General features: G+C 42.3%; 3 protein-coding genes across 4 annotated transcripts in view; 1 reads left to right on the forward strand and 2 right to left on the reverse strand.

Annotated features, from left to right (window-relative positions):
• The window catches only part of rhobtb3 (Rho related BTB domain containing 3), a 29,811-nt gene extending 25,273 nt beyond the window's left edge, over nt 1–4,538 (reverse strand). The window contains exons 1-3 of one of the 2 annotated variants that reach the window (XM_023289296.3): nt 3,925–4,538; nt 3,342–3,573; nt 1,311–1,503 (exon numbers count right to left, since the gene is read on the reverse strand). In XM_023289296.3, the coding sequence (XP_023145064.1) occupies nt 1,311–1,503; nt 3,342–3,573; nt 3,925–3,926 (427 nt within the window). In that variant the 5' untranslated portion in view covers nt 3,927–4,538. The remainder of the gene's footprint in view (nt 1–1,310; nt 1,504–3,341; nt 3,574–3,924) is intronic. The other variant, XM_035956786.2, reaches the window with a different exon arrangement.
• A 2,790-nt stretch (nt 4,539–7,328) lies between these two features.
• Nucleotides 7,329–9,856, reverse strand: rfesd (Rieske (Fe-S) domain containing). The gene is made up of 4 exons (XM_023289299.3): nt 9,716–9,856; nt 8,582–8,754; nt 8,234–8,268; nt 7,329–7,934 (listed from the first exon to the last, which is right to left on the reverse strand). The coding sequence occupies exons 2-4, from the start codon at nt 8,736–8,738 to the stop codon at nt 7,608–7,610; spliced, it is 519 nt and encodes a 172-aa protein (XP_023145067.1). The 5' UTR covers nt 8,739–8,754; nt 9,716–9,856; the 3' UTR covers nt 7,329–7,607.
• Nucleotides 9,857–10,501: 645 nt separating this feature from the next.
• Nucleotides 10,502–13,067, forward strand: nudt2 (nudix (nucleoside diphosphate linked moiety X)-type motif 2). Its single transcript, XM_023289298.3, has 3 exons — nt 10,502–10,617; nt 11,979–12,109; nt 12,224–13,067. The coding sequence occupies exons 2-3, from the start codon at nt 11,983–11,985 to the stop codon at nt 12,544–12,546; spliced, it is 450 nt and encodes a 149-aa protein (XP_023145066.1). The 5' UTR covers nt 10,502–10,617; nt 11,979–11,982; the 3' UTR covers nt 12,547–13,067.
• Nucleotides 13,068–13,661: the final 594 nt, after the last annotated feature.

Here is a 13,661-nt window from a genome sequence, read left to right on the forward strand (position 1 = left end):
ACTTGATAAATCATACTGCTAATATCCTACAGGCATGACAGAGACGGAGCCGGGATGAATGTATGTGTGTGAGTGAATATAAGGGAGGTATGAGGAAAAGCAGAGTGTGTGTGAGCATCTGACAGGCGGTGACTTGGCATATCAGTGGTATGTTAGTGCTGCGTGCCCTTGGATAAATCTGTCCGTGCTCCTTCACTGCCGGTTTAATGGCTGCGTTAATGCACGTATGGCAGCGCTCTCCCTGCCACAGCTGTGCCTTAGGTGGTCTAAAAGTCGAGCGGCAAGAAGCGCTCGGAGCTCAGCCGTCATTCTCTGCAGTCATGAGGGGATAGCATGAAAATACTCATGGCAGCCACAAACAAAAACACAAACAAAGGCTCTGGTCTACAGCTACCCACTCCCTTCTTCTCCTCCCCGTTTTCTTTCCAGCAAAGACTCGACTGTGATCATTCTGCAGCAGCTCTCTGACAGGATCTCAAATTATGTTGAGCTAAAAATACAACCTGGACCATTTGATGGGCTTGTTTACAGAAGCTGGTTTTAACAGAGGTCAGCGTGTCTGCAAAAACACGTGCACACCCACTGAGGTGACAATGTACTTGTATGTTAATGCGTGTGTAAAGTGGCCTCAAGTAAAGCTACACTTAAGTGGCTTAATCCTATTGAAGCGACCCTTGGAGCTTCAGTAGAAACCAACCGGACTTGTCTTTTAGGTTCTTCAAGATATTTCATCTCTTGTCCAAGTGGTTTCTTTCCACTGATGCTCCTAGAAGCACCATGACCTGGAGAAGGGCTGAGAATCTACACAGAGTATTTAAGCGACATACTTCTGTTGTGGTGCACTTTTGAGCCACCGATGATGAACTCGTGTCTACTAGAAAGGTTTCTGTTGGGCAAGAAAAACCCAAACTTGATGTTTTTGCTTTGCTGTATTCCCTGCAGACAGACATGTGAGTCGAGCGCCGGCAGGCAGCCTGGAGGAGATTTAATCACCAGCATCCTCTTGGTTTGCTGGGAGGACACGCTAGAGGACACAAGACTCAGACAGTGATCTCACTCGGCCAACGAGAAGAACACAATATCGTCCCGAAACCAAGAACTGGAGCCTGAACCAACAACCGACACAAAAGTCAACTGACCCAAAAACACAAGAAAACCAAGCACAGAGGCTGAAAGATGAGAATATTTTGAATTAGGTTCCTTTCAAACTCCACTGTTCACTAGAGGAAGCGTCGGTTGGCAAAGTGCTGTCGGCAAAGCTAAACTCCCTCTCCGGCTCTGACAAAAACACAGAACAAAGGCGTGCTCACCATTCAGGCGTGCTCCAACAGCGACCAGGATGACAGGGACACCCCAGTGCCTGAGGAGGGGGCGGAGTCTCGGGGCGTAGCCGTTCCTGACCTGCTGGAAGGCCAACTTGTCTGTGACTGAATATTTAATGACCAGGATGTCAGCCTGCTCAAGAACTTTCCGTACGCTGGCCCAATCGCTGTCCAACAAGTCCTGGAAAGATAAGAAAAAGGACGACAGCTGTAGGCAGAGGGAGGTCAGAAGAGGACACGCACATGAGGAATGCAGGAGTGTCGACATACCCCAACCTGTACCACGAATCTTACCTCAGATAACCTTTCCCCTTCTAAGTATGAATACCTCAGTGTGGCTGGCTCTTGGGACTTTACCCCCAAGGACTTGTATGACTATCGCTGCTCTAAACTAACCTGATTCAACTCATTAGCCAGGAAAGAATGGCTTCAGAAAGCTCTGAGCAATTTGAATATAATAAAGGACAAAAAATGAGACAGAGACTGACAGACTTTCCTAGGCAACACCCTTGCCATGGTTCGACAGCCCTATAATAGGAGGCATACAGCGCTGCCACAAAACCATAACAGGGCTTTCATTTCAAATTCATACGCTATTAGGAACAAAAGTTCTTTCATCTGTGTTTTTTCTCTCTCTGTGTGTGTAGTGCATGTTAAAATAGCGTCCAACTAAGAATAGAGATGTTTTTATAAAGCCTGCAATCAGCGCTGGAAGGCAAGTGCCCTTGGAATTTGAAATTTTGTGTGTCTTCTGAGAAACGGTGGCAGATTGAAAAATATACAGCATATTAGTGAAGTGACGCACGCTCTCTCACAGTGTCAATGCTCTGGCTAAATTACACCAGTCTTTTATGACATAGTTTGCCATGTTGGCCTGTGTCAGAGTCTTTCCTCTATGAATCAGTCTGATTTGGCATCGCACAAGCTGAGACAATCATGAATATGGAAATCAGTTTGAAATAGAAAACATGTTGCACGAAGCAGAACATACAAACCACATGCCTCAGCCACATGTGGTTTTAAGGCCCGGACTCGCCCTGATTCCCAACTCCTCGACTCTTTCTCTGTTTGACTATGTAGACAGCAAGTAAGGATTTTAAAATGTTGAAGACTGTGTGCACGGGTTTATGCACTTTTTTGAGTTTGAGCTGCCTCTTCATTGCTGGGAGGACACGCTAGAGGACACAAGACTCAGACAGTGATCTCATTTGCCTAATAAAAGAAGCATGATATTGTCCCGAAATATGGAAAAAAAAACAGAAAGTTACAGCTGTGTTGTACTGTGCTAGTTTAGTTGTGCAACAAACTAAACTTCAGTCTTTCAACTAAACTGTGTCTTTGGTGCTCTCTGTTATGTTAAACCCTAACAGCACCCTAAAGATCCCCGTTAAGGTGCATAAAAGCACACAACTTACGGTTACAATGCCACGGCGAAATCACATCACTTTTGGATGACGTGTTTTGCCATGTTGGCCTGTTTCAGAGCCTTCCTCTGTGAATCAAGTCTGATCAGGCATCACACAAGCTGAGATGACCATAAACACGGAAATGTAATGACAAGGAGCCATAACAAAGTTACAACTGTGTTTTGCTTAAATAAGTGCAGTTGTCTCTCTTTGGATCCTGATGCTGTCTGAGGAAAAACTCAGAGGAAAAACTTCTACAGACAGCTGGAATCAACAAACTAAGCTTACGTTCCTGGCAACAGTCGGTCAACTAAACAGTTCATGATGTTAAACCATAACAGCACACTAAAGATCGCCATTAACACGCTTGAAAACACACACCTCACAGTGACAATGCTCTGACAAAATTACAGGAAAGACTCCTACACACAGCTGGAAGCAACAACCTGAACTTCAGTCTGTCAACTAAACTGTCTTATGTGCTCTCTGTGATGTTAAACCGTAACAGTGCACTAAAGATCTCCGTTAACGTGCTTAAAAACACACAATACTCCTCATCTAACCACTATATCCTGCAGGAGTCTCTTCCATAAACACAGCACCCATCTCTTACCCAGCTGGGACAATCCCGGACCACCACGGTGACATCTCCGAACACCCTGGAGGTGTACTCCATGAAGGCTGGGTTGTGCAGGCTACTCTCCAGGTCGCAGGGTCCCACCAGGGCTCCATGACCCAGGTAGCTCCAGAGCAAGCCTCCCTGCAGCTGCCCCTGGCCCATGATCTCCTCCCCGGGCCCCACTCCTCCGGGGCACTCGCTGCCTAGAGCCACGATATGGATAGACCTGTAAGGCAAAACAACTGGAGTGAATGGAGGCGGGTGAATGATGATGATGATGATGATGTAGCACCAAAGGAGGGAGGCAGGCACCTTTCTCCTTTGCACCTTATTATTCATGTCTATCACGGAGACAGTGCATCACTGTTATGTCACTGGGAATGACTGAGAAGAAGCTCAGCCAAGGCCTTTGTCACACCTGAGTGTGCAGCTATTACGGTTGGATAAATGTTGGAGATTTTTTTTTTTTTTTTTGTCAAGCATTGGTAGATTGGCAGTAAAGCAAAGAAAGCATGAAGGCAGGAGGCTGTTCTCTTCCTCATAGGTGGTGATGAGTTGCAGCTTCAGATGAACTTACATTGTGGTCACGGCGGTTTTCGGTCCGCTGCTCTACGCTATGGAGCACGTTTCCCTCACGGTGCGTCTCCGCGCCAGGCTGCAGTCAAGGCTCGCTTTTTTTCCGCAATGAGCCGCGGCTCCGCTCCGTCGTTAATCCCTCTCATCGGCGGCTGGCCCCCCGGGAGCCCGGCTGCAAGGGAGTTTCGCAGTCACTCGCATTTCCCCGCCTCGTTATTCATTCATAAAAATAATAAATCGAGAAATATTTTTTTAAAAAAACAAAACAAAACAAAGCGGCGCCCAACCGATACCCGTCCCGAACCGACCCGCAGAGGCGCACCGGACAACCGGAGTGTGTCAACAGCAGCAGCGCCCATGGACAGCAGCAGCCCAATGCGCTAACACACAAACAAGTTGTCAGGCGGCAGGAAAACGCGAATTAACGACGAGGAGAGGAGAGAAATAGAGAGGAGAGAGAGAGCGGGAGAGAGAGAGAGAAGGCAGCTCCGATCTTCCGTGTCCATACCGTGTGAATGACGATGGCGGATAAAACAAAGTCTCAGAGGCGAAGAACAACTGGAGAGAGAGAGAGAGAGCAGTGGTCTGACTGACTCAGCAACACGCACGCTCAGGATACAACACACACACCTGAACACACTGTGATCACGCTTCGGACAGATCACTACAGATGCTGTTTTATTCCTGTTGTCGTTTCAGAGCTTTCACCCTGATGAAGAGCAGCTTTGTCCCCCACATGTGAGCCCCTGAACTTCCACGACTTTCAAAGAGAAACTCCAGCATTTGCATGAAGCTTTAAAAGTGATTGCCCAGAGGCAGAAAAACCAGAGGCGCCTCCAGACGTTTTTCCCTAAGGGTGGCCATATGGCAGTCTTGGTGTGGCACACAAGACACATTGACATTTTTATTTTTTTTTTTAAACAAATTTGCACCATCTTATTGCTGGTTAGTGTTATTCTATCAAACCACTGTTGTACCATTGGAGACCACGTGTACATATCAACGAGTCTGCAAAATCCCAGGACTCCTGACTACTGTATTTCTCAAGTTATGGCACTCCAAACATTGCTCCACAGATTGACACGAAGAAAAGATGCAAAAATCAACAGGAACGCACCTTCTTTGGGAATTTTTAACTCAAAAATTAATGATACCGATGACCCCAGATTTTACACGTGGTCAACTCAATCAGTATTCACCACTTTAAAAAAAAGATCAGGCATGGAGGATCTGGTGAATTGAGGCAGAATGACCCCTTAACTTCATTCATCCATTGTCTATTTATGACTTTATGGTGGTTATCCATGTGCGATAATAATTCATCTAGGAGCCAGTTGTGCTACAATAAAATGTGTTTTTAATTATTACTAGACTACCTGTTGCCTTTTCTTGGAGGTTACTTTAACGATTAAAGAGGTCATGTTCTGTATTGCATCCATAGTCACATTAACATCACTGCTGTATATTTCCCATTGTGAAGTTTCTTTTTCCTTGTCTCTGTAATGTTTCCGAATGGGAAACATAGCCAGGCTACTGCTACACATAGCATTTACAGTCTTCTAATGCTGCTTTCACTTACACTCGGACACCGTAGTTGCATTCATGAAAGTTTGATGCTGAAGTTTTAGTGAATGAACTTCACCTTTTCAATCAGTGTAGCCCCTCATATATTACTAAAAAAGAACCATGAAGAACCGTCTTGCCGCTTATGGTACACAAATGAATAATTTATAGATTTTTCTTTAAGGCACCTTTGTGGATTCGTGTAAGAACCTCCTGCTAAAAGGTTCTTTGTGGAGCTAAAAATGGTTCTACAATGGCATCACTGCAAAGAACCTTTTTTGGTTGCTGGTAGCACCTTTATTTACTAGAGCAGTGGTAGCGATAATGACAGCCGCATTGTGCAAGTGTTGGGCTGTTTGCTGACGCAGCAGGAGAATACTTGAACTGGCCGTGGGGTGTTTTGTTGTGGGAGTATTTGATTAAAGTTTGACTAACAATGAGATCTGGTCGTCCCTCTTGGACAAATTCCAGGCCTGTTGGAGAGCAAGGAGAGTCTGAGCCTTAAACGTCTAATCAGAGTCTCTTGTGTCATTCACAGCATGATGAGTAAAGCAAACAGAAAACCCGGCCTTCAGTTTAAATGCCCTGCATCACTGTAAATCCATGCTGCTTACATGCTCTCCCCCTGGTAGATGCTAAGCATTTTCCCCACACAGTCTGCTCTTTATCTTGACAAACAGCCCTCTGCATGACCTGCTGCAAATTACCACCTGCAGATAATGGTCCCTGCCTTGTGTCAAGATTCCCAACTTGACTGCATAATCATATTTTAATATTTAATGCGTTGAAACTTTGCACGTTTTTCTTCCCCACTTATTCTGTATAACCCACGGCTCTGTGCATTTCTCGGTCATATTTGAAGTGTCACAGAGGCCGAGGCCTTCGGACAGCGCAGAGAGGTTGCTGTAAGCCATCCACAGAGACCAGCATCATTCATGCACAGAGAAATATTAAACCCCATAGCCTTTGTGTTTCCAACCTGTGGCATTTGCAGTTCTGGGGCCATGTCACTGCTTTAGCCTGTGCTGTGGGTACACAAACATAGAAATAATCTAAATGTGACGGCCTGTCAGGACTTCTTACATCAGATGCTAAAGAACTGATATAAACCTATGCAATAAAATATGATTTAACTGTGTTTTTTCACTGAAGCCACATCTCAGAACATTGTGTTAAATAAGGATACATTTAACACATCATTCCATAAATAGGCTAATAGTAGTAAGAATAGTTTTCACCTATCGCCTAGTTTCTGGATTTTTCATGTCTCTCATTGGACAAATCGCACTCTTTAAATAGTCTTCACAATAAAACCTAATAAAAAATACATTCCTATATATAATATGCACCTGTGGGCCATAAGAGGTTCTTCAGCATCTTCCAAACAGCTACAGTACCTGACTTAAGCTGTGCCACACACCTTGTAGCAACCTCTGGGAGTTACTCTGAGTACTCAGCAAGATGTTTTTTTTACAGTCACTGGAGGAGTTCTTTGCCAAAAGGCGACACACTAAACCCTAAACACTGAAATCTATGCAGCCTCTGACCTGATAATTATGCTTTTTGATGTTATCTGAGGGACTAATCAGACAAGAATGTTACAAAAAAAAGCTGGCTCTAGCATGGTGTGATCTTTTTATATTTTACATAAATGATTACCCACTTTAGGACTTTTATTGATCTGTATAAACCCTTTTTTTCCCTGTAATTTCATCGATTAATTCACTGTATGCATTACACATGAAGAGTACTGAAATGCAAAGGATGCACCAGTGTGGGCCCACAACTAGTTACCTTATGTCACCATTCAATTTGAGAAGACAGAATAAAAAAAATCTAAAATAATTGAAAGAAATATTTATTTAATGAAGAAGACACAAACATAAAATGGCAAAGTGGCATGCTTTGAAGTAAAACATTTTACATAAGCTCTGGGCCATGCAATTTAAAATTATAAATGCTCCCACACTCATTAAAAACAAGACCCATTTTGAGGCCATTCCTGCCCAAGTTTACTTGAAACGGAGCACTGTGTGGATGTCATCTAACAGCCAACATCCTGTACATACAGTCATTTAGAGCAGAACAGAGAGACAAACAATGACAACTGAGATCCAGTCCTCATTTGTTGCTCTCAAGCTTTTTCTTCTCTTTTTTCTTTTCTTTTTCTTTCTGTTCAGATGCCTCTACTTTTGCTCTTTCCAGCTTGCCTTTTTCTCCCTGGAAGAAGTCTGACTCCAGCCAGCCCTGGTCCTTGGAGAGCTTGACAAAGACTTCCCCGTTGATCTCTGTGACTGTGTGCGTCCGCTGCTTCATGCCCTTCGAGTACCATCTGGGAACAGGCTGCGGCTCCTGGGGGTCGTTGGCCTTGTACAAGCTCTCCCCTTCGGCTAACGTGATCTTGTACTTGTGCTTCGGACAAATTATGCACAGCCTGCCATTAAGCTCCTGCATATGTGTTTGTGTGTGTGGAAAGAAAGCAGGAAAACAACCTCGTTATTTAGGCCCTGTGGGACTACAGTATAACATTAATGTTATGCAAGTTTGATATTATAATTACAGTATCCCTCTGTGCCTGAGCCCAGCTGTTGACTTTTGGCACTTCGGTGCACATAGAAAGCAGAAATGGGACAAAACACTAAAATGTACAGTCCTGTACTTTAACTTAAATGACAGATTGGCTCATTTTCCCTCTGGGTCAGACAAAGACACAACATTAAATGCGTTAAGCCAGATGAAAACCTCACCTCAATGTCTCCATTCTGCAGCAATCCCCCAGCATCTGTTGGGAAGATAGAGGATCAGTGTATTGCAGAATAAGCAAACAGTTTACAGCACACTAACACACTTTTGCTGACTGGACACACTTTTGAGGTGATATGTGCTTAAATGTTCTATGGATAACAAAGTAAGGCATCCACTGTCCTATCACAGGAGTTCTGTTTCCACCAACTTGTCGGCATTCATCAACAACTTTTTGGATCCACATTCTAATCTAATGTAAAATTCAGATTTTCAGTGCAGCTAAAGCATTAAATTCCATCTCTAATAAAGAGCAGCTTTTTTGAGTTTTCCACAAGAAAAACTGAACTCACGATAACAGTAAGAGTCCAGAGCGTAGAAGACTCCCTGATGGTGGATAATGACTATATCCCGGTCCTCTAGTGTTCTGAAGGAGCGCTTTGCCTCAATCAGTTCATCCTTCTTGCCCACAAAATACGGCCCTCCTGTCGGTTGCTCGTTCTCCTCCATGGCTCTGTGAAGTGCTCTTCAGTGGGTAAGCAGGAAATATCAGAATTTGTCACATTACTTTTACATCCCCAGTTCACAACACTGGGTGTAGCTAACCCACAATCAGTGTCATCTGTGCAGCAAAAAGTACATGTTTTCGAATAAGAACTTTCACTGCATCCTTAACTACACATGAAACGTGTGGCTTTTGGATTTGTCACTGGGATTATTTTTGTTGGCACCTCGCATCACAGTTGTCAGCTTAAATTAAGTCCACAACACCTCTAGAACATTCAAGCAAGAACATTTCTTGGCACTGATCAGTTCTTTTCCAGACACACTAAGACCTGCAGCATTAATCCATAATATCCGTCTCATCATCATCTGTTATATTCTAGGTGAATATATTCATTGCAATAAAAAAAAAAAAAAAGGAAATAAATCCACAGCAAACACAATTTTGGGCTTGTTGTCTGTTTCTTAAATGCAAAATAACAGTTCAATCATGTGCCCGATGATTGCAGTAAATGACCTACATAAAGTGACACATATAGGCTGAAGTAAATGACATAGATTTAGCTGTCATCATTCAACACAGGCATTGGTTTTCCAGAGCTGCATCATCTCTATGTGTAATGTCTATGACAGTCAGTGTAGACCAAAAATATCTGGATGCAAGTATGATTCATGTATAGTGGAGTGGAATAATGAGCACTTCAGCTCAGGCTGAGTAAGCACAGTAGAAACAGTGGCAAAAGTCACATTTCTTGAAGCCTGTGTCTACACTACAGACAGCTGATATGAAGGAAGGAGCCACAGAACAGCTAAGCAGTAATTCACGTCAAGACAAAAATGAAGTAAACCTCTAAAGATTATAGCTAAGTTTGTACAATTCTTTCAATAATATGTTATACACCTCTATGTCTGTCTGCTTGTCTATCACTGTATAGTTTTGGTTTTGTTTGAAAATAACAAAAGAAAATTTTAACCTATTTTACCGTAAAACTCAGCAGCTGCGTCTCCTCCTTCAAGCTGATCAAATGTTCTGCCGACAGCTCAGGGCTGCGTGGGAAGGGGGGCCTATCTTTTTTATCTTCTGATACAAGCTGTCTTCAGTTAGCCCCACTCGGTACATTTCTTATCAGTCTCTCACAGGCACAACAGTTATTTGATAGTACAGACGTGTGCACATTTATCATAAGCCTATTTGATTAAGCTGTCACTGAGAGAGATTTACAGCAGGATGAATCTATCAATTCAAATGTATTATTGTTTTAAAAAGGGAGATTAGTTATCAGAGCATTTTAATCTTATCATTTCACCTTTTGTTGTTACTAAGACTTCCTATATAATTTTTATTGCCATCATCATCATCATTTGTTATTGTAGTAGTAACAATGGTGGGATGTTAGATTTAATGAATTTTTGTGCCGATGTATAATTTTGACAATTTTTCTTAAGATTTCTAATTATATTATGACTCCTATCTCTACTTAACGACATTTCAGAGGCAAATATTGTTCTGTGTGCTCCCCTGCTATTATTAATAGCTGTAATTCTTTTGCATATTAAGGTTTGACATCAGTTAGTACAATAATTCATCATTATACATAAAATACCAAGCAGTATACAAACGTATTGCAATTCTGATAATAATGACAGCAGTCTATATAACATTACATTATCTAGTCTGTGACACATTATAATATACCTGAATGCAGCTATGATGGGGACTTTAACCTCTGATCGATTTTACCTCTGTTCTACAAACCGGAACCTTTTGTGGCGGTCCTCGCAGTGGGCCGGACCACTATCTGGGTGCACCGCTCAGTGCTTCTCTCAGCCGGTGAGAAACACAGCAGCGCCCAGTGAAGTATAAGCATTCACTGAGAATAAACAAGTAAGTTACAGATATTTTTGAAAACCGATGGCTTGTTGCTCGTCATTTCTGCAGTCTGTGAGCATGAAGATTTTAAAAGAAGCAACAGAAACCGGAGAAACATGACGAGAAACTGTTAAAAGTCACTTGTATGTTTACCGTCTGGTTTGTGTGTTTAGAGAAGTAAGCCAGCTAACATGCTACATTCAGTGACACTTTTTTAATGCACCAGTAAACCCCCCCTACTGTGTTGTACAAACTGTACATCTGTAAAGTCTGCATCACCAGAGTTGCACTGTGTGTGGTAGATAACGTATGTCACAATTTGTCAGAATGAAATAGGACATTTTTTAGTAGCATAACTATAATGTCAAAGATGCAATGAAACTATTAAGAGACTTACTGTGTTTGTATGTTAACACCATATATGCTGTAAAAGATTATCATGGAGGGTTCAGGTTAACTCCAGTCAGATTTAACAGTTCTGGACTTTGTAACTCACAAGCAAAGGCTAAACTTAAGCTAGTGTGAACCGGAAAGTCTGCAGTTAGCAGCAGTCGTAGCCAGTTTAAATCAGAAAGAGCACTCCCTTCACATGACTAATTTACAGATGTTGAATGTTAAATGGTCCCATCATGGCAGAGCTGTTATGCAGAATTACGTAGTAAAAATAGCAACAAATAGCAAAAATGTCAAAGGTGAAGTAATAAAACATGTAGATATACAGTAAACAACAGAGAACACTTCTGTACAATGTCACTTAAATGTCCAATGATGCATAATTTCTAAGTTGACAAGTAGTTTCCAGTTAGCCTAAGTGCACAAATAGAGTTATAAAATGACCTGTGAACACCAGAACCTTCTCAATTTTTAGTCTGCACATCTGCATCATGGTTCCACATGGAAACCAGTAGCCAAATGATAGATGAATTGATAAACATAACTGTGTGAATTCACAAAAAAAGGGAAACGGATGCAGAAAGATTAGTGGTCCACCAGCAATCACCTGAACCTCTGTGCAGCAGTAGTCAGGCGGTATGGAACCAGCCATAGTACCTCTAATCGCAGCTGCAGCGGCCGTCTGCATAAAGTGACACCACGAATATTGTGCTAGTTGCACAGTGTGGTCTTGAAAACAGATGAGCAAATGTTTCAAGCTCGAAAAAGAAGTTATTAAAGGAAATCAGAGTTTCCATAATAGCCCAGCGCAAAGTAGTTTCTCCCCTAAAAATTGCACAGGTTTATGGTCTTGAAAAACTTGTGTTTCTGCTGTCAGAAATGACTGATGCTGTCTTTACCTTACACATTATAATCCTTCATTTTCTGGAAAGCTGGAACGCAACATAGTGCAAACATTGTTTGTGTGCCAATTTGTTAAACAGGAAAATGGCGTTGCGAGCTTGTGGCTTTATAGTGTTTCGACGTCTTGCCAGTTGCATTCCTCCAGCAGGCAATATAGAGTATCTACTTTTGCAGACTTCCTATGGCGAGCACCACTGGACCCCACCCAAAGGTGTGTTAAAAAAAAGTGCATGTATCATTTGGTTGATGACAGATAATCAGGTACTGATGAGTTGCATGCTAATGATAAATCTTCAAGCGTTGTCTGTAATGTCTTCACCGTCAGGTCATGTGGACCCGGGTGAGGATGACCTCACCACAGCTCTGAGAGAGACCAAGGAGGAGGCGGGTCTGGGGGCCGACCAGTTGCGGGTAATTGACGGTTTCCTTCAGGAGCTGCACTACGAGGTGCGGGGAAAACCCAAAGAGGTGCTGTACTGGCTGGCCGAACTGAGGGACCCGGGAACCACTGTGACTCTGTCTGACGAACACCAGGACTACCGCTGGGCCCGGCTGGAGGAGGCCTGCTCTCTGGCTGGGTACAAAGACCTGCAGGACACACTGAGAGCAGCACAGAGACACTTGGAGGCTCAGCAGGACAAACAGTGATGCAGCTGTAGACTATACACTGGGGAGGGTTAAATAAGGAAGATAATTGCCAACTCACGTGGGACTTTACTCTCTTCGGGCAGGGCATCCATAATTCTGACTTTTTCTGGTTTAACATTTGTTTCGGGCTTGTCTCTTCTGTGAAATCTTATCTAAGTAATAGATTTCCTTCTGTCAAGACAAGAAGGGAGGAATTGAATCAACAATTGAACTCCGGCTTAATGATTTCATCTGAGGTACTGCACAAAAACAGGATTATCTGTGCCCCTGTATCTTCCTAGTCATGTGTAATGTGATTAAACAGGCAAATTAGGTTTATTTGAATGTAAATAAGATGAAATCCACACCCAAAGCAGAAAAATTAGTGTAGATAAATAAAATCGAGGAGGTCCGCTCTTAACACGAGAATTCCACTACAAGTCAAACAGCAAACCTTAAAGTGAAGGATGTGTTTTGTGTGGTAATACTGTTACCTGTCTGTACTGAGTCAGATTTAGCCAAAATAAATACTAGAAATTTTGTCCAGCCTCGTGATGTTTCCTCATTTTTATCATGGTATTTCAAAATGTATTTTTAAAGTGTGAATAACAAGGATAAAAAGGGGATACTGGTGTAAAAATAGCATGATAAAGTGAAACGGTAACTGAAAAAAAAAAAGAATTGTAAACAGATGTTGCCACAGGGTGGGGACAAAAACATGTTTTTTCTTCACAATGCTGCACTTTTGGTACCACAGTTTCAAAACTGTTTATTTTACATGAACTCTAACTTCAGAAACATCTTTTTTTTTCCAGCTATAAGCAATGAAATAAAAATGAGAAACACCTCTCGCTTTTTTCAGAGAATCACTGTCCAGAAATATAAAGCAAGCAATGGATCTCACTGCATTGTCATAAATAATAGTCATGAAATTTAAGAGTGACTGTTACGATATAATGATTCTAGTTGAATCTTAGTCATCATCATAAATGTCAAACAGTGAACATTAGGAGAACCGTATTTGTCACGGAGGATAAACTATATTTTATGGAGCTTTTAGTAATGACACATTTGCAAATGGAGCTCATATTCAAATGCATTGTGAAACCCGACACATAGTGTGGTTTTAATTTATT

The sequence above is a fragment of the Amphiprion ocellaris genome, chromosome 5 (genome assembly GCF_022539595.1).
Source record: "Amphiprion ocellaris isolate individual 3 ecotype Okinawa chromosome 5, ASM2253959v1, whole genome shotgun sequence".
Classification (NCBI taxonomy): domain Eukaryota; kingdom Metazoa; phylum Chordata; class Actinopteri; family Pomacentridae; genus Amphiprion; species Amphiprion ocellaris.